General features: G+C 38.7%; 1 protein-coding gene across 1 annotated transcript in view; it reads left to right on the top strand.

The window, feature by feature from the left end:
- chchd3a (coiled-coil-helix-coiled-coil-helix domain containing 3a) overlaps positions 1-25765 on the top strand; it is a 298399-nt gene that overhangs the window by 9425 nt on the left and 263209 nt on the right. Inside the window, exon 2 of the mRNA XM_073066790.1 lies at positions 4329-4449. Coding sequence (XP_072922891.1) covers positions 4329-4449 — 121 coding nt within the window. The remainder of the gene's footprint in view (positions 1-4328; positions 4450-25765) is intronic.

The following is a 25765-nucleotide window of genomic DNA, read 5'->3' as shown; positions in this document are numbered from 1 at the left end:
TAAAAGGTCATGGCCGGCAGTTTCTTTATAATACTGCCAGTTAAAAATCGGTGGAGAGTGAAGATCGGAGTTTGGGAGTTAAAAGATCGAGGAAATTCGATTTCGACGGTGAACCAGTTTGACCTTGTTTGATCCTCATTCGGAAGGAATTCGTTGGCTGTCCCCGTGTTAACCCCTGCAAATAATAGCAGAAAGGGTTGGGTACAGTTTTGTAAAGGAAAGGTCAGTGCCTTTAAGCCGTTTCATTTTCATCTTCGTAAATTCTCCGGGAAAAGTATAGTTCGACTGGGAACCGCAGCAACACGACGTGAAAGAGAATTTAAATTGTCTAAAAAGTCTCTCCTTTAATAGACATTTTGAACTTTTGCAGTACTACTTTGAAGAACTGTTTTTGCAACATCGCTTTAAGAACTGTTTTCGCTTTATTCCTTTAAGAACTGTTTAAGCTGCCACACAGCAGCTGATTTCCGGTTGCATTAGTCGTTTGTTTACTTTTTGGGGGGTTGTTTTTCAGTGTTTAATAAATGTTTTATTTGTTATAAAAAAAACCCTGCCTCACTTATATATGTATTGTTGCTGAATCCGTAACAGTATACAAAATTTGCTGAAGATCTCAAAGTGTTGGTAAAGTAACAGAAGTTTGTAAAGTAAGTGACAAATGCTCCTCTTAACATGCAAAACTTGGGAAGCAGAACAATACTAGTACATGTCCTTTTGAGCTTTCAGCAGAGAGTGAAATACCGTCAGAATTTGAAAGACAGATTGATATCTCAGTTACTGTTGCTTCCATATTAAAACAAAGATTAAATGAGAAGGTTTCCTCAATAGCATATCTTCTTAGTATAAGAACTACTGCAAAGAAAGATGCTGTCCTTAGAATCTCCGTTACAGAATTAAGACTGTAAGATATAGGAGCAGAGTTAGGCCATCTGGCCCATCAAGTCTGTTCTGCCATTTCATAGAAACACAGAAAACCGACACAGGTTTCCCCCACTGTCCAAAGGTAGAGTGTTCCTATGAAACCTTTTTTAAGCCGAAATGTCGTAAAGCGAAGATGCAATTACCATTACTTTATATGGGAAAAATTTTTAAGCGTTCCCAGACCCAAAAAAACTTCTCAAATCATACCAAATAATACATTAAACCTAAAATAACATGAACATATAGTAAAAGCAGGAATGATATGGTAAATATACAGCCTATATAAAGTAGAAATATTGTATGTATGGTGTAGTTTCACTTATCAAAATCGGGAAGACAGTGAGCCAAAATCGATTTGGAGAAAAAAATCGGCACATACACGAGGGCCTCAGGGTCATGATAGTCTTTCTCAGGGTAAACACACGATTAAATTGGGTGTCTTTTTTTCGTAAAAGCGAAAATCCTCTTTGGTTAGCGAAATCAGGTACTAATGTAGGTTTTTTTGTAACAGTGAGCTGTCATAAAGCAAACGTTCGAAAAACAGGGGCCACCTGCACCACAATATGAGCCCTTTGGCCCACAAAGCTGTGCCGAACATGTACTTAATTTAGAAATTACCTAGGGTTACCTATATAGCCCTCTATTTTTCTAAGCTCTATGTACCTATCCAGAGGTTTCTTAAAAGACCCTATTGTATCCGCCTCTATCACCATCGCTGGCAGCCTATTCCGCACACTCACCACTCTCCGCGTATAAAAAAAACAAACAAATAAACAAACTTACCCCTGATATCTCCTCTGTACCTACTTCCAAGCACCTTAAAACTGTGCCCTCTCATCATGAATGATCCAATTTTCTTCTCAATCCCAATTTAAAAGTTAGCTATTTGAATCTTGTTTTTGTCATCATTACACTGTACAAATTTTACAATAAACGTAAATACAATTCTAGCTAACAAATGTAAAATGGTGATGTCATAATTTTGTCCAGTGTCAATAAGTTCTAAGTAAATGATAAACCTATTGAAATCTGCACATCTAATGAGTCATCATGTTTTACTTATTTTAATAATTAATTTTGTATCACATGCTTTGATAGATACTTTATTGACAGCCATGCCTTCAACCACCTAACATGATAAACTTTCCAATTTAAAGTTCAAAGTAAATTTATTGTCTAAGGGCATATGTTACTATATAATGCCTTGAGATTCATTCTGTTGCAGGCGTTCACAGTAAATCAAAAATACAGTAGAATCAATGAAAAACTACATACAAAAGAAAGACAGCCTTTGTGCAAAAGAAGAAAAATTGCAAATTTTAAAAAAAAGTAAATAAATAAATTAAATAAACAATATTGAGAACATGAGTTGTAGAGTCCTTGAAAGTGAGTCCATAGATTTGGGAATCAGTACAGAGTTGAGGAGAGTGAAGGGTATGTTGGTTTAGGAGCATGGTGGCTGAAGGGTGTTAACTGTTCCTGAACCTGGTAGCATGGAACCTATGGCTCCTGTACGTCCTGTTGAATGACAGCAGCAAGAAGACAGCATAGCCTAGTTACTGGGTTTCATTGATACTTTGCTAATAAATTTACTTAGAACTTTATATATCAAAGTTTTATATTAAATAATGGATTCTTGTGGCAGCACTCCTTAGAGATATGCTCTGCCTGTGACGGACTGGGCTACATCAACCACTTTCAGTAGACTTTGTTTTTTGACTTTAGTATTTCTATACCAGGATGTGGTGCAACCAGCCAGGAAACTTCCCACTGTTCATCTATAGAACTCTGTCAAAGATTTTAGATGACATGCTGAACTTGTGCAAACCTTTAAGAAGCTGTTGTGCCCTTTTTGTGACGGCACTTGCGTGCTGGGCCCCAGACAGATCTTTCGATATGCTAATGCCAAGGACCTTCTCCACCTCCAATCTCCCAGCTTCCTCCTCCTACAGTCAATAATACGCTCTTTAGTTTTGCTGATGTTGAGTGAAAGGTGGTAGTTATAAATTTTGAAGAGTATTATACTTAAGTTGCTCTTGGAAGGAACAAACTTTCAATTATGGTCCTGGGAACATATCTGTTATATTGTGATGAAGAGAGATTTTGTGGTACCTACCAAGTTTTCTTATAAACTTTATAAGCCCCGATAATAAGTATGTGTATCTGTACTGGAATCTCAGTAAATTAATCTTGATTGCAAGTTGTATTGTGGTCAACTGCAGATTTCTGCAGCACTCTGGACACGGGGTCTGGACTCTTTTTTTGTGTGGTTGTATTTACTGATATCTTACATGTGCATGCTATCTTGTATGTACTTTGTGCTGTGTGAATGTTGTTATTGTGTTTTGCACCTTGACCCCGGAATAATGCTCTCTCCTTTGGCTGTAGTCATGGGTATTCATGATTGGTTGAATGACAGTTAAACTTGAATTGAAATGAATTTGCTTCCTAAGATTTTGTCTTTTATGTCTGACCATGAGCGAGTTTTTATCCAGCATGAGTAATGTCCTAACAGAAAGGTATCAGTGAGATATTATGTATTTTGTATTTCTGCAAAGGAGGCTGCCCATGAAATTCGACACTGCTAAAGCCAGCCTCGCAAGTGCTGATATTTATCACAGGCTAAAATTTGAATTTTCTTTGAAATTTTATATTAAGACATATGATGTGTAGAGATGTAAACATTATTTCAATAATTCACGGATTATGTGCCTGATATGAAATGAGTTCTCTGCTGCAAAAACTATTAAGCTATCTATAGCAGTTACTGTAAAATAAACCAGATCCACCAAGAGACCAAGCACGAAGACTGAAACTTATTGACGTACTTCCAAACAACAAAGTTCCGAAGTCAAAAACATTTCTTTTGATCCTTTATTATGAAACCAGGAAAGACAAATGATCTTATAGTAATCTTGAAAAAAAATTAACAAATCTACATTAGTGATATAGCGATCCTTACATTCAAATCAGCATAACTAACCATTCTAAATAGCGATATTAGAGTTGGTGTCCTGTACATATTTAAGAGTAATTAAATGTAATTAATCATCAACAAATAAAAATCATTCCTGGCTCTCCAACTCTCAACTAGACTAAACTAAACTAACCCTCAGTGTGAGTACGTAATAAAACTCATTTGCTTCTATCACACCCCAACCCACTATAATAAGCACACCACAAAATATGATACAGACAGAAAATAGATACATAGCTCCTATATTATCCAAAGATGAAGTAAATCTGGAAATATACATAGAGTGCACAATACTGAAGCTTTAAGAAATATGGTTTGTGTTTGAAAGATTTAATCTGTTCTTTTATCAATATTGGAAGAATGTTCTAGATAATTTTGTCAAAATTGGGGAAATTAACCTTGACAGTGTTACATTATTTCCTCCAAACAGCTCTCCGATAGTGTTATCAGCCGTATGCGGGATACGTCTCCATCTGCTGAAAAGTCACAGCCATCTCCTTCGGAACAAGCTTCAAGTGGAACTTCACCACCTTCTCCAGTCCAACCAATAGGTATTTTGAAACTGTTTTATGTAATTTGCCTTGTTAACTGTGAAGTTCATGGCTTACTTAAATTGACATGTTATTTTATCACAAAGTCATTTACATTCTAGATTAAATCTTCAATGAATAGAATTGTAAAGCAGAATTTGTGAAAATAGATTGGAAAGTGATTGGAAAAAATATACCAGTAGGGAAAGAGAACAAAATTAGGAAACGTATATTAGCCATTAAGATATACATGCTGCAAAAGCAAAATTTGTAATGTACGTTGAAAATTTGGAACATCAAGTAGGTTGCACATTGTGATGTGAGCATGATGTAGATTTGGTTTCTGGATCTAGAGTGGATGGATCAGTAAAACATTAAACATAGTTAAAGGTTGTTCCCACAGAGCAAAATAATTAGGGAGAGGAAAAATAACTGGGAAACTGAAAATCCAAGGTTGGGAAATTTTTGGAGGGCTGTAATATTTGGTATGTGAGGGAATCAATTTGCCAATTTGTACATGTGGCCTCTGAAGGATTGAGGTATCACTGCTTAGGTTTCCATTCAGATTTTGTTTTCCCCTCTCATCCCAACAATTTGATAGATTAATTGACTAATGTAAATTATCCCTTTTGTCTAATTGGCAAAAAAATTAAGAGGGAATTTGAGAGAAAATTACTTTGTAGGGCTGCAGGAAATTAAAAGGGAGGGATAAAGTCTGATAAGATTATTTTGCTGGGAGCCAGCGTGGATCAACTAGGTTGAACGGCCTTGTGTGAAATAGTAAGTTACACATTTTTGTACTGTATCCAGATAGTATCTACTCTCATGTACCATTTCTGATTTCTCATACCCAAACATAGTAGTGTTACATATCTTTCATCTATTCAAGTAATAAGCTTAAATTCTTCAACATTGTTACTTAGTCAGTTTGCATATCTTTCTGCAGAATCTTTTTGCTGTTGTAATTCTGATGAGTCAAAAGGAGCTATTGGTAAGGATACTAAGGATTTGTTAGAGACTTGTGGATGGTCAATAAAGATTAAAGACAAAATGTACATTAAAGTAATTGGCTGTGAAAGGCCTGTTGTAATGAGCTAAGTGTGTGGTGCAGCACACTCCTATTTCAAAGTTAATAGTCAGGTTTGAAGAAATATGAATCGTAAAATCATAGATAACTACAGCAAAGAAATTAGCCCCTCAACCAATCCAATCCAATCCATGCCAAGCTATTTAAGCTGCCTAGTCCCATTGACCTGCACCTGGACCATACTCTTCCATACTCCTCCCATCCATGTGCCTATCCAGACTTCTGTTGAATGTTGAAATTGAAATCGCATCCAATGCTTGAACTGGCAGCTCATTCCACAGTCTCACCACTCTTTGAGTGAAGTTTCCCCTCATCCCCCTTTCACCCTTAACCCATGACCTCTATTTGTAGCCTCACCCAACCTTAGTGGAAAAAGCTTGCTTGCATTTACTCCATCTACCCCTCATAATTTTATATATCTCTGTAATCCTCTCACCACACATGACTCAGCGGTGAGAAGGCCACCTTTCATAAACAATATATATCTAGGGTCAGTATGATTTGGGGTTCACCAAACAGAACATTGTGATGCTCTGATTTTAAAACACCTCGATTTGAGCCTGCTGTGACCATGCGCAATTATCAGTCGGCAAGAAATAACAGATTGTTTACCTCATAAAATGATATTTACTAATTTCAGCTTTATCAAACAGTTATTAAGAGAAAGAAAAGGGGGTAAAAAAGGGCCATTACAGTAAACCAGTCTAAATGTGCACAAAACCTTTTGGAGTTCCTGTCTTCCAAAGCTGGGTGTAACTGTCACACACAGCACCAAACCCGCAGTCTGTATGAAAGACCGAGCTTCCCTTAAAGTCCATCTCAAACAAATTGGCTCTCTCTCAGGAGCATCTGCCCTTCTTCTTGGAGCCATTCATCTGCAGAAAGTACTTCTTGCAACAGGGACTCTCCTTCCTATGGCATTCTGTGGCATCTTCTTTTCTGTCCCACTCTAGAGCTCGCGCCAAAAAGACCCCAAACTAGACTACTGTCCATCACAAATCTCTCTCTGCCCCGCTCTCTCTAGAACTTTCTCCAGACCTCAACATGCTGATTGGCTGACACAGCATTCCTAAGTTGAACAGTATCTTAGCCGAAACCAAAGCATTCTACCAGCTATCTTAGCCGAAACCAAAGCATTCTACCAGCATGACACACTGCTTTTGCAGAAAATTGCTAAGGGGAAATACCTACAGCATAGCAGTACAACTCTTAACCAGGGCATTACATCTCTATCAGATCTCCCCTCAGTCTTCTGCGTTCTAGAGAGTAACGTTCTAACCTATTAAATCTTTCCTTATAACTTGGGTCCTCCAATCCTGGTAACAGCCTTGTAAATTTTCTCAGCACACTTTTTCTCTTTTAATCTTATTTACATCTTTCCTGTAGGTAGCTGATCAAAATTGCACACAGTATTCCAAATTAGGCCTTGTCAATGTTTTATCACCGGCTGGTGGCATAGTGGCATCAGCATCGGACTTCGGAGCGAAGGCTCCTGAGTTCAAATCCAGCCGGCCCCCTTGCATGCTTTCCATCTGTGCTGGGTTGAGTGTCGAGCTAGCAACTCTGCCCCGTAAAAACAAGAAAGCCTGCTAAAAAAAACGCCGTCACGACGGTGTTCCGATGACTCCACTCAGAGTTAAGGGCTTTCTTCTTATTATTCAATGTTTTATATTGTTACGAACCCCGTAACTGGGTCACTTACCAGCAAAGATAGAGAGGTCCGAAAAATACACAAAAATAATATCAATGCAAACATACAGATAATATACGTTGTCAATACTAACTCTAAAAGTGCGGGTATAATAATAATCAATAAGAAATAAGCTCTATCGTTGTCTAGGGGATAATGTATTGTCCGATGTAAATATAAAAGTCACTCAAGTTCATGCAGGCGGCAGCCTTTGGTTGGAGTCACGAGAAGGATTTTTGAAACTTGCCAGCTTTTCCTTTTTATGATGTCGATCCTTCCAGAGTTCCGTTGGTGTTGGTTTCTCCTTTTAGCTAAAGCCGTTCTTCCGTGGTAAGGCCCGCCAATTCCTTGGCAAATGGAAAAGGACGCATGCGGGCCCCCCACTGGCTGTCACTATTAAACGCTGTCACGGGATTTCTAGCGTTTCTCCTGGTGCGTCTAAAGGGGTTGTTCCCCCAGACCCTCTTTTATCCTTACTCACGGGGTCTCAGATGTCAATCAGGTTGGGATGATGCAATCCCTCAACCAGCCCACTGTGGTCATTCCCTGAGGGCTTCAATGAATAGTACAGTACTCAATACACAATTCTGTCTCCAAGAGACAATGGCTGGTATCCGTGGCTTTGTCTCGCTGAGGGCAGGACACACATTCCAACCCCTTGAGGATTCTCTCTCATTTCCTGGGTCCCCAGACCTGAATTAATAGCGATCTTGCGATTCTCAAAAAGGAGGGGGCTACTTTGTACCCTTCGGCCCCTCAGAGTTGTGGCACATTCGTACCAATACAACTTCAACATAATATCCCAACTCCTGTACTCAGTACTTTGATCTATGAATGCCAAAGTGCCAAAAGCTTTCTTAATGACCCTATCTACCTGTGATGTCACTTTAATGAATTATGGACCTGTATTCCCCTATCTCTTTGTTCTACCGCCTTCCTCAGTGCCCTACCGTTCATTGTGTGAGACCTACCCTGGTTGGTCCTACCAAAGTGCAGCACCTCACACTTGTCTGCATTAAATTCCATCTGCCATTTTTCAGCCCATTTTTCCATCTGGACCAGATTCCACCGCAAGCTTTGATAGTCTTTCTCGCAGTCTACTACATCCCCAATCCTTGTGGCATCAGCAAATTTGCTGATCCAGTTAGCCATACTGTCATCCAGATTGTTGCTATAGATGACAAATAACAATGGACCCAGCACCAGTCCCTGTGGCAGTCCACTTGTCACAGATCTCCAGTCAGAGAGGCAACCATCTTCTACTACTACCACTACCACCACCAACCCCCCCCCCCCCCACCCCAATGTCTAATCCAATTTACTACCTTATTTTGAATGCCAAGTGACTGAACCTCCTTGACCAACCTCCCTTGCAGGACCTTGTCAAAGTCCACGTAGACAAGATGCACTGCCTTGCCTTTGTCAGCTTTCCTGGTAATATCCTCAAAACTATAAGGTTATTTAGATATGACCTACCACATGCAGTGCCATGCTGACTAACTCTAATCAATCCTTGTCTATCCAAATACCTGTATGTCTGATCTCTTGGAATACATTCCAATCACTTTCCCACTACTGATGTCAGATGCACTGGCATATAATTTCCTGGTTTATTCTTAGAACCTTTCTTAAACAGTGGAACAACAGTAGCTATACGCTAATTCGCCAGTAACTCATCTGTCATGAAGGATGGCTTAAATATCTCTGCTACGGCCCCTGCCATTTCTGCACTTGCCTCTCACCGGGTCCAAGGGAACGCCATTTCAAACCCTGGAGATTTGTCCACCTTGATTTGCCTCAAGACAGCAAACACCTCCGTAATCTGTATAGGGTCTATGACCTCGCTGCTGCTTTGCCTCACTTCTATAGGCTCTGTGTCTATCTTCCACTTAAATACAGATGAAAAGAATATATTTAAGAGCTCTCTCCATCTCTTTTAGCTCCACACATGGAATAACCATTCTGATCTTCCAGAGGACCAATTTTGTCTCTTACTATCCTTTTGCTCTTATGTATCTGTAGGATCCCTTAGAATTCTTCTTCCTCTTGTCTGTGAGAACAAACTTATGCATTGTATTAGCTCTCCTGATTTCTTGTGTTCTCTTGCATTTCTGATACTCCATAAGTACCTCATTTGTTCCTACCTATCTGTACCTGCAATTCACCTCTTTTTTTTTTATGTCCCCTTAACCATCAAAATTGGCCTTTCTATAATTTAGAATCTCAACCTGCAGATAAGACCTGTCATTTTCTATAATTATCTTCAAACTAATAGCACGATCACTAGATGCGAAGTGCTCCCTTACACAAACTTCTGTCACCTGATCTGTCTCATTCTGTAATAGTAGATAAAGTATTGTGCACCTTGTCATTGGAACTTCTATGTACTTATTAAGGAAACTTTCCTGAACACATTTGACAATCTCTATCCCATCTAGTACTTTTAAAGTATAAGAGTCCCAGTTAATATGTGGAAAATTAAAAACGCCTACTATAATAACCTTATGTTTCTCGTACAGTCTACATCTCTACAAATTTGTTCCTCTAAATCCCAGGGACTATTGGGTGGTCTATAATATAGCTACTTTAATAATGTGGTCATACCTTATTTATTTCCTATAAATAAATTTGTTTCCTATTTATTTTCCACCTATAAAGCCTCAGCAAATGAGTTCTCCAGTCTATCCTGACTGAGAACTGCCATGACATTTTCCCTGAAAGGTAAAACCATCCCTCCCCCTTTAATCCCTCCCACTCTATCACATCTAAGACAATGGAACCTTGAATTTTGAGCCACCAGTCCTGCCTCTCCTGAAATCAAGTCTTACTAATGGCTACAATATCATAATCCCATTTGTTGATCCATGCTTTGAGCTCATCGGCCTTTCCGACAATATTTCTTTCATTGAAATATACGCAACTGAGAACATTAGTCCCATCATGCTCAACCTTTTCCTCTTGACTTTGTCTGAGGTTGTGACAACATCTGTCTCAACAACCATTCTACCATCTGTTCTGGAACTCTGGTTCCCACGTTCATGCAGCTCTAGTTTAAATCCCCCCATACAGAAGTTCAGCTGCCCCATTTAATATCAGAGAATGTATACAATATACAACCTGAAATTCTTGCTCTTCAAACATCTAGGAAAACAAAAGAGTACTCCAGAGAATGACTGACAGTAAGAACGATGGAATCCCAGAGCTCCTTTCTCCCCCTCCCATGCACAAGCAGCAGCAAAGCATCAACCCAACCCTCCCCTTCCCACTTATTTCATCAAAAAGCATCAGCACCCACCAAGCAAGCAATAGCAAAGCCCCGAAGAGAGAATCATGATCTGCAGTACAACAAAAACTAGTTGTTCTCCTGACAATTCAACATGCCACAGGTTCTCCCTCTCCCTAATAAAGGGTCAGTGAGGTGTCACTCAGCGAGAGAGGAGGCAAAAACAAAACTTCTCACTGATTGCGGTGTTAAAGTCTGTTGTGTCACTTTTTTTTGTTCTTTGACTTCAGAATCAGCAGTAAACTCTTCTACCAATGTGAGTGAGTGAGTGTGAGAGAGAGAGAGAGGGACACCTCCAACAGCTGATCTACTGTTCCCAATAGTCCATTTTCTCCGCGACACTTCAGTCAGCAGCACCAGTGTGGAATTGGCTTGACCACAAAGCCTCGGAACCACGAAGGCACATTTGTCTTATAGGCAGCATCCTTGAAATATTGAAAAATGGCTGGACAGTGAGCCCTGGGAGTGGGAATCATCACCGTAAAGAACCATAGTTTGAGTGCAGCTGCAGTTCAAGGACACTGATAACCCCATCAAGGACGCTGATAACCCCATCCACCATGAAAAGGAAATAAGCGACATTAAAGGTAGAAATTAAAGGTAGTCTGCAGATCAGCTCAAAGAAGCTGCTCTCTAGCCCCCTCCAATTTAGGTAGAAATCGTCTCTTGTGTACAGGTCCCACCTTCCCTAGAAGAGAGCCCAATGATCCAAAACTCTGAAGTGCTCCCTCCTACACCAACTCCTTAGGCACATGTTAAACTGTATGATCTTCCTATTTCTGACCTCACTAGCCTGTGGCACAAGTAGCAAAATCTGAGATCTTAACCCTGGATATCCTGTCCTTTAACTTAGCACCTAACTCTTCCTACTTATGTCATTGGTACTGACATGGCCACGACCTCTGGTTGTTCACTTTCCCACTTGAGAATGCTGAGGACTCAGTCCGAGATATCCCATACCCTGGCATCTGGAAGCAGCATACCATCTGGGAATCTCATTCTCATCCACAAAACCTCCATTCTGTTCCCCTGACTGATACATCCCCTTTTACAGAATAACAGGTACATAATGGAGTCCGCTTTCAACCAAGGCACCAGTTCTGATTTTGCAAATATAAAACTCAATGAGTTTGAATGTAGTTTGAATTCACTTTGGCTTTAATTCAATCCAATGATACTTGAAAAATGTAATGGATTTGAGATTCATGGAAATTCATTAGTTTTCTGATATACAAAATATTCTTCAGAAATGTATTATAAATTTAAGCAGGCACATTGCGCCCAGTGGATGAAAGCAACAGTTGACAATAGTGTTTCAGCTACTTTTAAAAGATGTCTTGAATGCATGTACTTTGAATCAGAATTAATTTGTTTTTAGTTTTAAAATGCAATGCTGTTTTTTGAGAAAAATTGTGATAACTTATTTAAATTTTTGAAACAGAAACCAAATGGATGAGAACACTAGCCTTAGAGATTTTGCACAACTGATAAGGCAATTTAATTCTCAAGTGAAAACAGGGTTGTGGACTGATTTTTAGACTGGACCCTGAAAACTCAATGAGCTGCTACATACGTTTCTTTGTATGATTAAGACTGGAGTATGTTTCATTGTGTTTGCAAAGAAGCCAGATATTCCAATACATCATTTTGTTATTAATATCACATTGCTCAGATGTGAAATTAATTCAGTTTCAAATGTGATTTGCAAATAGGGCAGGCAGGTAAAGGCAGGCACATCTATATTTGTCAATAGTTTAGAAATTGTTTCTCTAATTTTCTTTGAAGGCTGCAACAAATATGTTAAATTGTACATGCTGTTTGGCTTAATATCTTTTCAGTTCTTCCTGAAGTTGTTTTCTTGTAATCATTCCCATTTTAACACTCTTTTTAATTACCATTCAACACCAGTAGCTGAATTGTGCTAAATATGAAATTATTTTTCCTTACTTCGATTGATATGTTGTCAATATGTATAGACAGAAGCTGGATTGCCTCAAGCAAATATTTTATTTTCCACCATTTACTGTTATGTACAGTATAACATGTTTAAAATGGTGGGAGTGAAAGAAATGTAGTTTCTAAAACTACAATCATTTAGATCCAAGTAAATGCATCAACTATCTTGTAGGTGATTCAGCAAGTTAACTGTACCATGGTGCCTGCAGCTTAGTGTTGCCCTATGAAATTCAATAACATAAAATATGTTAGTACGTGGTGTTAATAATATATTTGATGTAACCTGATAGTTTTTGGAAAATGGTTCTCGAGGAAGTGCTTGCAAAATATAATTGTAAAAGGTTTGCACAATTTAGATATGAGTTTGATATTTTGTGTGTTTTTGGTAGAACCACTATTTGGTCAACCATCCTCTTTGAACTGCATTTTCATTAAATGAATGGCATGGAGACAGTACTTCTGAATTTCTGTGCAAGTTCTTCCCATCCAATATCGGATTTCTGAATGGTTCATGAACACTACCTCACTATTCCTCTTTTTATTTTTGTAGCTAAGACAATTTTTATATCACACTTAATTGTTGCTGCAAAGCAATAAATTTCATGACCTATGTCAGTAATAATGAATCTGATTCTGATTTGAAGGGCTTATCTTTTGGCAAAACCAATTTTCACTTAAAAAGGTATTTTGCATTATCTCCAATATCAAAACTGCAAAGCCAAGGTCAAATATCTAGGCCAGAAGAAACACTGAAGAATAGTTTATAAATATCTGGGGGGGGGTGGGGGAAGCAGAATATCACTTGATGTACAGTGGATTCTGGCTAATTGGGCCATCAGTTAATCAGGGCAGCTGCCTATTTAGGACACTCTTAAAAGAACAAAAGCTCATTAAGAAAATAGCCGGGATTTCTTTTGTTTATTTGGGGCACTGTGCCACTTAATTGGGGCAGGAGACTTCTACACATGCATTTGTGTGGCTGTTAGACACTTCACCATGCTTAGAGCAAACAGTTTTTAATTAGCATCAGATGCTTGTGCTGGTGTTCAAAAAGTAGTGATTTTTGTCACTGACTGTTAATGAGAAATAACCAGTAAGACAATTAAGAACTGTTTTGTTCACTGTGGTTTCAAGCATTCAGGCTTGGAGATGCTAGAAACGGCTGTGGATGAAAATAAAATGATTTCTCTGCTTCAACAAGTTAGGAACTACGAAGACTTTGAAGGTATTGACAATCATCTTGAATGTTACAATAAAAAATGATTTGCAGGATGTGGTCATTGATAGCATTGTATAGCTCTATTGATAGCCCGTTATCTGCACCAAGTATAAGTGCCAATTTTGTTCATTTACAGTCAATCAAAAGAATGCGGCAGATGAATTCCTCCATCGATATCTATTAAGAAGTAATATAGTTTTATAGTACTGTAGTAGTGTTCTATTTTGTTCTGTATTTCATTTAAGTACATAATATACAATTTTCTGCTCAATATGTGCGTACATGTAAGCACATCTTGTTTACTATTTGCATGAAAGTTTGTCTCATTAGGGCAGCTACTTGATTGGGCAAAATGGACTAGTGCTGATTTGAACCAGAACCAGAACCTGCTGTATTTTAAGAATTTATTGTTTACCATGTACTCCATAAGTGAAATGGACAATTTCCTGAAAGGTGCATCTTGTAGAAGAACCGAAACAAGATGAGCTCTTGCCCGATTTATAGAGACAAGGTTTTTTTTTAAACTCTAAAAGACTTGTCTAAACATCTCTCTTCCTCACGCTTGGTGCAAACTGTATTGTCTTTCAGGGAGATTACTGAGAAACAAGGGATCACTGGATGGTAGTTTAAAGGCTATTGCAGTTAGTGTAAATTCAGAGATGATGTAGCTTTCGATTATGACTGCTTAACCCTGCTTTTAATTGATGTTGGTTGGGGTGAGATACAGAGTTATCAGTTTTGTTGGTGCTGGTGAATTGGCGCATGATAGAGCTTGCAGCCTTGAATATGAGGGTTCTTCGTATGACGGTTCATGGTTTTATCTTCAGCATTGCATCCTGGAAGAGAATATGACAACCGTTTCCAAAAGAGCAGCATCTCATTCCACATTAAACACTTGCTTTTGTTACTTCTGTAAAAATTTGTGCTGGTGTGATATTTTCACTTGCTCTGTCTTGGAATGTTACAATAAAAATGAAGATGCAGGTAATACAATCATCAATAGCATTATATGAATGTAAAAATTAATGCTGTGACGACTTGGAGTGTTCAATTCAATCATTACTGGCGTGTATGTATTTGCCCTTAGAGGAAATCCATCACTTGCTCTATTCTTTCAAGTATTGCCATGAAAGCCCTGCTTTCTCCTGGTTGATCTAATTTGGGGCTTGCTAGCTTTTCCGTTTTTAGGCATTGTTGTTTCCATACCAGGCTGTGATGCAAACTATTTAGGATTATTTATTACAGCAGGAGGCTTGTTAATCAAGGCGTCAACTATGCAATAGTAAAAAGTTATAAATCAAGTGTTTGTAAACTGAGGTATATCGGTTTTTATAGGAAAAAGGTAGCACATTTAGGAAGATACATATAAATTACACTGCAGTCTGGGTGGGACATTGATTCAAGTTTTTTTGTCATTGAGTTGATTCAACTTTTTATAGCTGCTTCAGCAACAATTATCTCTGAAGGTAGATGTTTTCATATTATGTAGGAATGCAGTACACGTAGATGGGATTAATTTATGACTCTTACCCAATTGCTGAATGAAGCAGATCTTAACAGTTCACTAAAGCTGTGATGTATATTGCGCTGAGAGATTTTTACTGGTAAATTAAGACCGTGTTTGTGTTAGTAAAGATCAGCATCTCCAGACAGAACTAGCAACATTTGCTTGTTTTAAATATGTCCCAAATTACTGCTGAGTTATAATCCTAATTGAAAATCTTTTGAGTAGATATGGACAGCATTTTCCTTGGCATTGCTAGTGCTGTGAGATAGAAAGGAAAAACTTTGGTTCTTATAATGTTTTAAATTTTTGAATTTAAAGCATTATAAGAACCAATGCTTCAGCTATGGTTATTATTCTCGAGCAGCCTTTCACAACCCTTTTGCCCAGGAACAACCCTTGAAATAATTTTCAGGTCTCAGGGAACCCCTGCGTAAAAATGATTATATCTGCAGCTTGTGGTACGTTAGTGTGATCAGCAAGTTGTAGATATAATAATCCAAAAATAATTGTCAATGCTATTTTGAATAGAGAATGAATTTCAGGTAGTTAAGCTTAACTTACCCTTCTTGAAATTAATCTCTTTCTTTCCCTTTCATAAATTTTCAAAACTCGTAAGGCAAACATAATAAATATCTGTTAAATAATTGGCTTAAGCCAAAATGGGATTTAATTTTTCTACAGGTAGGCTCAGTAGATTTAATTTAAATAAAGGTTGTAAATTGATTTTAATACTATTTTCAACATGAAATTTATTGACAATGTGAAGTTACTAAAAACCGTAAGCCAAAGTAATGTGAATAAAAATATAGCCTAAGACACAATTTTGTACAAGATTCTGAACAAACATCTTCTTACTAAGTGGCATAATTAGGCTCCAATATAGGCCTAGCAAGTAAAACCTGTGCTTACTTTTTGCTGCACGAGTACTCAATTCTGGGTCGAACTTGAGATAAACACCTTCAACTGGAATGAGCTGATTTCTATCCTTGCTGTTGATGCTTGTTAAACAAGGAAAAGTTTGCTCACACCTCCTCTTCAGAATCACCACATTGGGCTGTCAAACATGTCTGTAAAACACAGGGGTTAGTGAAATATAAAAAAAGAACGGTATAATAAATAACTACACAAGAAAATTGCAAAAAATACGAAAACTTCACAATACAATTCACTTCTAACCTACGCAATTCACCTTTTGCAATGTTTACATCTGCAAAGCTGAGTGGTGGTGAGAAAAATTCCTTTAGAATGAAAATTTCCCTCCAATTACACAGGTAGAGTTTGTTTACTCCCATAAGTCAGTTGGCAGCACTTAAGGGGAATTTCGGGGAAGTAATTCAGGAGGGAGAGACTGACGTCACAGCCCAAGCTGGGCGAGTCCATTCAGTGCTCGGAAAATGCACTTTATGCTCCTCATCAGCCTACCGCCTTCCCCTCCGTGCAATACAGCACTTACCAATTATCAATGGCCCCCCCGTCTTGCGTCGAAAACTGAGAATTGATTCAACCAAATAAACATGTCCTACTGTGCACTGCCATACTGGGCTGAGAGACCTCTAACAAGATTCCTAGGGGCTGTTTGGTTGCTGGCCACCGCTGCGAGTGTTAGCAGAACCCTGGTTGAGAAATCCTGTTCTAGAGATTTATTGAGCATAGCCACAAGAAATTGAAACTCAGTATTGTATATGGTGACAAATAGGTACTTTGATAATAAATTTACTTGTGTACTTTGAATTTCTTTATTGTTTTAAATAGCTTGAATTTCAGAGACCTTTTATAATATGATAAATTTGAAAGTTCGCGACACTGGAATAGGGCATATCTGAATGTCAAAGACTTCAAGGAATCTATTGGGCAAACTTAGTGATGGAGCAGCACCTCTTGGAAGGAAAGAAATCGTCAATGTTTTTGGTCAAAACCCCACATTGGGACTGAGTGGAGATGGCTTATATAAAGAGTAGAGGCGAAGTGGTGAGGTAGGAATCCAGGGCGATTGGTGGACTGACGAGAGGAGAAAATGACAGACGGGTTGTGCCAGGTATGGGAGTATATGGTGAGATGAGTGGGGAACAGTGGCAGGTAAATAAGAATGGAGGTAGAGAGAGGATTCAAAGAATGAAGGGCATAAGGGCCAAGCCTATGGTGTGACCTCTCTTTCAGTCTCCAGTTACATTTGAACATAAGTGATTGAAAGATATGAATGAGGCAGGCTGGCAAGACTTCAAGCTCCCACAAGAGTTGAGGCCCATTCAGATGAATTAAATGCACTCAATTAGGAGTTTGTTCTTGTTTGGAATTTTGGCTTTAACTTTCTGAATCTAATAATAACACCTCAACCAGTACTTTGACAAACTTTGATTTAACTATCTTCTTTTATAAATAGACGGTTAAACTCTTGTGATAAAACAGAAGTTTGTATTTTGCTTTGCTTAAAATACCTTACTGCTAATAAATAATTAGTATCCTCAAAATCATTACTAATTATGCTGCAATGTCAAGGTAAAACATCCAGAATTAACAAAGTTTAAGTTTACTTACTCCCTCTCTTTAAGCACAATTGATCATGCCTGTATCTAACTTGCCAAAGGCAGTTGTTTGTCAAAGATTTAAAATTGAATAAGAATGAATATGCTTCTTTTCCAAGATTTGACTTTGTCCAGTGTATGTATTCTCTCCTACTTTGTAGAGCAAACTAGCCCTCAGTATATGAATGTGTATGTGCTTGCTGTATATTTATTTGTACCCAGAGCTGGTATCAGCACGTCATTTTGAGGGAAAAAGTTGATTCAGTTAGTATAAAATTTCTAAATCTTGAGTGCAAACTAATTCCTTGATTTTTATCACGTCTCCTATTTGTTTTAAAGCAATTTTTGAAATATTTTTGATCTGTCAGTACAAATATTATGTCCGAATTTGAATTCTCTGGGAAATTCTGAACTACGGATAACAGCACTTCATTGTTTAGCATTTAGATTTCCAGTTAACTATAATTTTAATTATTTTCCATCACAGGTTACTCAAAAATTAGCACTATCTGGAAAGATACACTGATTGGAATTGGTTTATAATTGTCACGTGCACTGATGTACAGTAGAAAGCTTGTCTTGAATATTGTACATACAGATCAGTGCATCAAGGTAGTATGAGACTAAACAATAACAGAATGCAGAATAAAGTACAACAGCTACTGAGAAAGTACAGTGCAGGTTGGCAATAGGTGCAATTTCATAAGATCGATTATAAGGTCAAGTCCATCTTAGCATTCTGGGGAACCTTTCAATAGTTAGGCTGCGCCCATGGAGAGTGATGAACAGTCAATGTTTTGGGTAAGACTGGAAAGTAAGTAAGAGGACGGAAGCCAGTATAAGGTGCAGGGGGAGTGGGAGGTGGGAGTAAGGCAGAAGAATACAGACTGGCAGTGTTACACGAGTCCTGCTGAGGGGGAAGGAGGGTGAGTGGGAGAGGGGTGATTATATGAGAACTTAGGAGGAGATGGGACAAAAAGGTAGGCTGAAGAAGGAGGAATCTAATAGGATCGTGAACCATGGAACACAAGGAAGGAGGTGGAGTATTGGAGGGAGGTAATAAGCAGATCATGAGGGCAGGGAGAAATGGAAAAGGGGTGATAGGGTAAACAGAAATGGGAAAAGGAGTCTATACTTCGCACTACCTCATTAACACAACAAGAATAATCAAAGACACCACCCACCCAGGACGTTCTCTCTTCTTCCCTCATCCATCAGGCAGAAGATAAAAAGGCCTGAAAGTAAGTACCAGCAGGCTCAAGGCCAGCTTCTATGCTGTTGTTATCAAATTCTAGAACCAATCTCTTGTAGGATAAGAGGCCCTGCCTTGCTTTCTCCATCATTGATTCCACACCTTTGAATTATTTTAGTCATCTATTAGTGATACTTACTGGGAGCATTCTAGACACAGAGTGTGAGGTGTTGCTGAGGAGCCCTACCGCACATCCCACTATCATCAGGAAGGAGGTACAGTAGCGTCAGGACTAGGACCGCCAAACTGGGTAACAGCTCTCTATCTTAGAGTAATGAATACCCTGGAACTGCACAGGTCTTGTCACTAGAACAGCACACTGTTTACTGTTCACCTGTGCTGTGCATTGCATGCATTTTGAATTGTATTTTATTAACTTATTTATGGCATATTTTGGTTTAAATGCAGTGTGTTTCGTTTTGTGGGTGCACCATGGTATAGAGGAATGTTGTTTCGTTTGATTGTATCTATGTATAGTCAGATGACAATGAACTTGAACCTGAACTTTTAGGACTATAAGATATAGGAACAGAATTAGGTCATTTGGCCCATCGAATTTGCTCTTCCACTTCATCATGACTGATCCAATTTTCCTCTCAGCCCCAATCTCCTGCCTTCTCCCCATATTCCTTCATGCCCTGACCAATCAAGAATCTAACAACCTCTGCCTTAAATATATATAAAGACTTGGCCTCCACAGCAACCCTAGAGAACCAGGGTTCCTTATTCTTATTCGCTTTGCCTTTAATCCTGACAGGAACATACAAACTCTGCATTCTCAAAATTTCTCCTTTGAAGGCTTCCCACTTACCAATCATATCCTTGCCAGAGAACAACCTGTCCCAATCCACACTTTTTAAATCCTTTCTCATTTCTTCAAATTTGGCCTTTTTCCAGTTTAGAACCTCAACCCGAGGACCAGATCTATCTTTATCCATGATCAAGTTGAAACTAATGGTGTTATGATCACTGGAACCAAAGTGTTCCCCTACACACACTTCCGTCACCTGTCCTAACTCGTTTCCTAATAGGAGATCTAATATTGCATCCTCTTTAGTTGGAACCTCTATATATTGATTTAGAAAACTTTCCTGAACACATTTTACTCTAACTCTAACCCGTCTAGACCTTTAACAGTATGGGAGTCCCAATCAATACGTGGAAAATTAAAATCCCTTACTATCACAACTTTGTTTCCTGCAGTTGTGTGCTATCTCTCTGCAGATTTGCTCCTCCAATTCTCGCTGACTATTGGGTGGTCTATAATACAAGCCCATTAATGTGGTCATACCTTTCCTGTTTCTCAGCTCCACCCATATGGCCTCGGTAGACAAGCCCTCTAATCTGTCCTGCCTGAGCACTGCTGTAACATTTTCCCTGACTAGCAATGCCACCCCCCCACCACCACCCTTCATCCCTCTGCCTCTATCACGTATGAAACATTGGAACCCTGGAACATTAAGCTGACAGTCCTGCCCCTCCTGTAGCCAAGTTTCACTAATGGCTACAATGTCATAATTCCACGTGTCAATCCACGCCCTCAGCTCGTCAGCCTTCCCCACAATACTCCTCGCATTGAAATAGACGCACCTTAGAAGATTATTACCACCACACACAACCCTTCTATTTGTGACTTTGCATGACCCTTTAATGTCATTTATTTTCACCCCCGCTCCACTATCTGCTCTGGCACTCTGGTTCCCATCCCCCTGCAAATTTAGTTTAACCCCCCCCTCCCAATAGCACTAAGAAACCTCCCTGCAAGGATGTAGGTCCCCCTGTAGTTCAGGTGTAACCTGTCTCTCTTGTACAGGTCCCACCTGCCCCAGAAGAGGTCCATGTGGGAGGAGCCACCCTGCAAGCCTCAAGATCAGTGATATGCAGGCATGTTGGGTTGGTTTAGCTTGTCAAATAAGAGGACACAACAATGATAGATTGCATACTGAAGAGGCTGAAATTTTTTTGTGGTTATGGGGCAAAAAATACTTATCAAAGGAATTGACATCTAGATCAGCCATTGTCGTGGAACATGCTCAAAGATGTTATTAATCAGTAATATAACTATCAGCAGCAAACTTATTCTTTAAGTTTTATATTAATGAGGTTGTTTTAAAGATCTTCAAATTTACACCTGGTTCAGTTCTTTCGATGGTAAAATTGAAATATAGGGTGCGTAGCCTTAATTAAATTTTTCATGTTGCACTTTAATCTGCATTTCAATATAATCAGTTTTAATCAAATATTCATTTTTACTGCCACACTGATCTCACCCTCACACTTTCTATATGAACTACTATATAGTGTTTTATTAGTAAAATGACAGGTTATTAATTTTAACCAATCTAGTCTCTTTGAAACAGCGGTATTTCACACTAACATTTAATTCTGAAGATCAGCCTGTCAGCTTTTTTTTGTCTGAATATTGAACTGGGTGATCAACATCAAAGGCTTTATCTACTTGGAGACCTCTGAGAACCTGTTATCCCTTTGTATAAAGCATCAAGGCTCAAGAGTTTGAAGCTGAAATCTGTACAGAAGAGATGAAAAGAACTGCAAATTTGGAATAAGGCATAAAATAATAAAAATAAAAGCTGTATATAATTCATGAAGAATGCATATCTTGATGTTTTAGGAATCAGTACACAGTCAAAACTACAAAAAATAAGAGAAAATAAAGCCCTTCATTTAATTGAACAAAATAATCTTTATGTTAATTAGTTACTTCACGGCAACTCCAAGAAAATTGCAGGTGGCTATAGGGGGTTTCTGTAAAATATCCTCCTCAAATTTAGTTATCCATAAAAATTGCAACTTGTGTTGTATTCCACATCAACATACAAACCAATCTTTTCGTAAACCAGTGGCAGAGAATGCCCCAATGCTTCCCTTGGATTTTCTTGCTGTAGCTGACAAAGAAGTTCTATGGTGAGGGAAACATTCACACCATGCTCAAAGTTTCCTTGATGTATCATATCCTGGTTCATGATTGCTCAAAGTGGGGAAAGAGCAGTTGGGATAGTGGTGACAACTTTGAGGATGCGCAAGTAGCAGAAGAGCACGTCACTTCTTAATCTGTCCAGCCCCAGTTCCATCTATAGAAGAATTTGTGGAACCAACATTGGTCTTGAAGGCATCTCAGGACCCACAAAACTGGAGTGAAAATGTCATCCTTGATCCCAAGGGATAGCTTAAGAAATTGATGATGGCTTGTCTTTGGGTTGAAAGGAAGCCAAAGACATTAGACACGAGTCCTGTTGAACAGGTAAGGTTATCTTCTTAAATATCTTGGTCTTGCACTTGAGTTTTAGCAAGTTCAGTCAGCGCTCAGATAATCATCATACCTACAAATTAATTCAGCATTTCATTGACTCCAGACCTTGTGAAGTTTCATAGGATCGGGTCATGGTCATTGCCTAATGACTTGCTATCCATGTTGAACAGCAGTTGGAGGAAATTTTGGGAATAACTATGCATTGATTATACTCATTATTTATGTCTTTAGTGTTTAAGTTATGACTTTAAGTGGCTGAAGTGCATAGCAATAGGCTTACTGGAGTTGCTGATAGCCAACATGAATGAAAAATCAACTCGAACTGCTCCTTACTAATTTATCTTTCTTTGCCACATTTATCTGTGACTATTGGCAAGAGCTACAGTGAATGAATCTTATTAAATTTAATATGCTAAAGAGTAGCTGAAAGCATTTGATATTTAAAAAAAAGTTTCTGGATTCTGATGTTATGTCTGTAGAGCTGGAAGTTGGAGAATTAGCTGCACCTTCAACCAAGCTATTCAGTATATTTTCATCCACACTGATTATGGAATATGCTTTGAATGTGTCCGAACCATAGACAAGAAGAATCCTGCCATTTGCCATCCTTGTGGAAGTTTATTCCTCCAGCTAGCCTCTGTGGTAACCTTGAAATAGTTTTAAAAAAAGGTGAAGCTCAAAGAGCAGCAAACCTAGGATCCTTTTTAAAAGAAGTTTATTAAAAGTGATTAAAATACAGCAAAGTAATGTAATAACCCCAAATAATATGACATGTAATTTGACATCACCAAGGACCTCACGTGGTCTGTACACACCAGCTGTGTGGTGAAAAAGGCACAACAGCGCCTCTTTCCCCTCAGATGGTTGTGGAAGTTTAGTATGGGCCCCCAAATCCTTAGAACTTTCTACAGGGGCGCAATTGTGATTTGTACATAACTTCCCATGATTCAGGACATTTACAAGGACAGGTGTGAAAAAAGGGTCCGTAGGATCTTTGGGGACCCATGTCATCCCAACCACAATCTATTCCAGCTGTTACCATCCAGGAAGCGGTACCACAGCATAAAAGCCAGAACCAACAGGCTCCGGGACAGTTTCTTCCACCAGGCCATCAGACTGATGAACTCACACTAATTTGAGTGTACTCTATATTACATTGACTGCACATTGACTATTTGTTATAAAATACTATGATTGAACATGGCACATTTAGATGGAGAAGCAACATAAAGATTTTTACTCCTCATGTATGTGAAGGATGTAAGAAGTAAAGTCAATTCAATTCAATTTGAAGTGAGTACAAATATGTAGAACACTGGAAACTGGTTTAATTTAAATTAACCTTTGCTTTCTGTACTTTCACCCTTAACTAAAATGTGGAATAGTTCTGACTTGCTCAATGCAAGTAGCTCAAGTCTTCCCTGAGCCCTCTTTGCTTAATAATGCAAAAGTCACAAATATGATAATTTGATTGTTGCAGGTCCTTTTGTTTCTTCTGTCCATACCGTTTGTCTGTTCCGGACCATGAGTCATCTACGGTAATAACTTAAGGCATTATTTTCCTACATCATCATTCATGTTCCTTTCTCCTTCTACTTATTTCAACTAGCAGAGTACAACCCACTTGGACAACTACCTTCATTAATCAACCAATGATCCATGTTCATTTATTTTTTGACATTTAGTTTATTATCCATTTTTATGTTCCTTGCATTTACAAAAATGTGTTCAGCTGAGATGAAGTAGTTTTGTTTTTGAAAGTAGTAATAAGTAATGGGTTTGTAATGGCAGGTATTCATACCTGCCATTACTAAAGACTTCATAATCTGAATTGTTTTATGAAGCAAAATGTGGTTAGCACTCTCATGCTGCTGGCATTCACCAAAAATGGTTCTGTTGAGAGTTATTAATAAAATGAGAAAGCCAAACTAAATCTCTGCAAATATATTTTCCTGAATCAAATTTGCAGAGCTCTGGCTTGTTATATAACTGATTGTGGATCTTTGTCATGAAAACAAGCAAAATTGCAAGAGCAATATTACATGTCACTTGAGTTATTGGTCTTTCTCATCCACAAGGAAATCTGCAGATGCTGGAAATTCAAGCAACGCGCACAAAATGCTGGTGGGACACAGCAGACCAGGCAGCATCTATAGGAAGAAGTACAGTTGATGACACGAAGGGTCTCGGCCCAAAACGTCGACTGTACTTCTTCCTATACATGCTGCCTGGCCTGCTGCATCCCGCCAGCATTTTGTCTGTGTTGCTTTCTCATCCATCTGTTTGTCTACTTTTACCAAGTTTACAGGATCCTCAAAGGTATTGGGCAAAAATGGGTGAATCCAAATTGCCATTACACAGTACTATGTCTGAAAAGATTTAATAAAACTTGCTTTTAAAAAAAATGCATTGATTCATTGTAGAAACTGGACTGGAGATATTATCACTTGGAATAAATATTTCTAATATCTTGGTTTAAGTTGGTGCTACTGAAGTTGTGCAACAGCTTACTGGTAGTTCAGAAGGATAAAAATACAATGTAAACACATCACTAATTACACCTTTTCTGTAGTAAATTGTGGTCAACTATCATCGCAAACAATGAAGAAGCAAGTGGAGATGAAGCTGATACGAAGGATGAGCCGTGCTGGTGTATTGCAAAGCCAGAATGCAATGTGTTCAAGACAGGATCACAGATGGATTTGGTATCACTGTTGCTCTTCAATTGAACAATGTGGAGAGGAGTCAATGTGGGAGGTTTCTATGCTCTTCCACCCAACCTGAGTACGAGGTTGGATCACATAACCACCGAGTCGATTTGCTGATATCGTGGATGGCTTTGGGCTGTGCGTCTCAGGGTGTGTCACTGCACTGGGATCTGGATCCCAGAGCGAGGCATTACCTGGTGCTTTAAACACCGGTCCAAGTGGATTGGAAACTCCCGAGTGTCGGGATCGGGCGCAAGGGTCAGGCTCTCCCGCGCTGTCCATTTGTTGATCTGCAGCACTGGGGCTGTGCACTGCTCCAGTGGCTATAGTCTCTGAGTTTTGTAGCATTTTTGCCTCGCTAGTATGATAAATTGAGATTGAAGATTGGGCATGCTCTGGAGAGTTTGGATTGCTGTCATTTGCTCCTACTGTTTGCATTGTGAGTAAGTGTGTGTGTGTGTTCTTTCTCAGTGCAGTTGTTTTGGTCTTATTTTTAACTGGGTTCTTTAGGTTTTGTGGTTTGTGGCTGCCTGTAAGCAAACAAATTTCAAGGTGTATAATTTATACATTCTTTAGTAATATACTTTGACTTTGAATCTTTAATGCATTCATTGCTAGTGACTTGGGGAATGCAGATTAATAGATTGATTCATTTGTAACTACACAGAAGTGTTTTGTCTTTCAGGTGTCATTTATGCTTTTACCAAGCAGTTAACAACTTAATCAGAAAATGTAGTTTGCTGTGTATCAGTTCTTGCATTCAATGCAGACACATGTTGACAAATCACTTCTTCAATGAGTTATCATCTTTATATTCCTAGATGTTGACTTCAAATGACACA

The sequence above is a fragment of the Hemitrygon akajei genome, chromosome 14 (assembly GCF_048418815.1).
Source record: "Hemitrygon akajei chromosome 14, sHemAka1.3, whole genome shotgun sequence".
Lineage (NCBI taxonomy): Eukaryota > Metazoa > Chordata > Chondrichthyes > Myliobatiformes > Dasyatidae > Hemitrygon > Hemitrygon akajei.
This window is presented reverse-complemented; position numbering and strand designations above follow the sequence as displayed.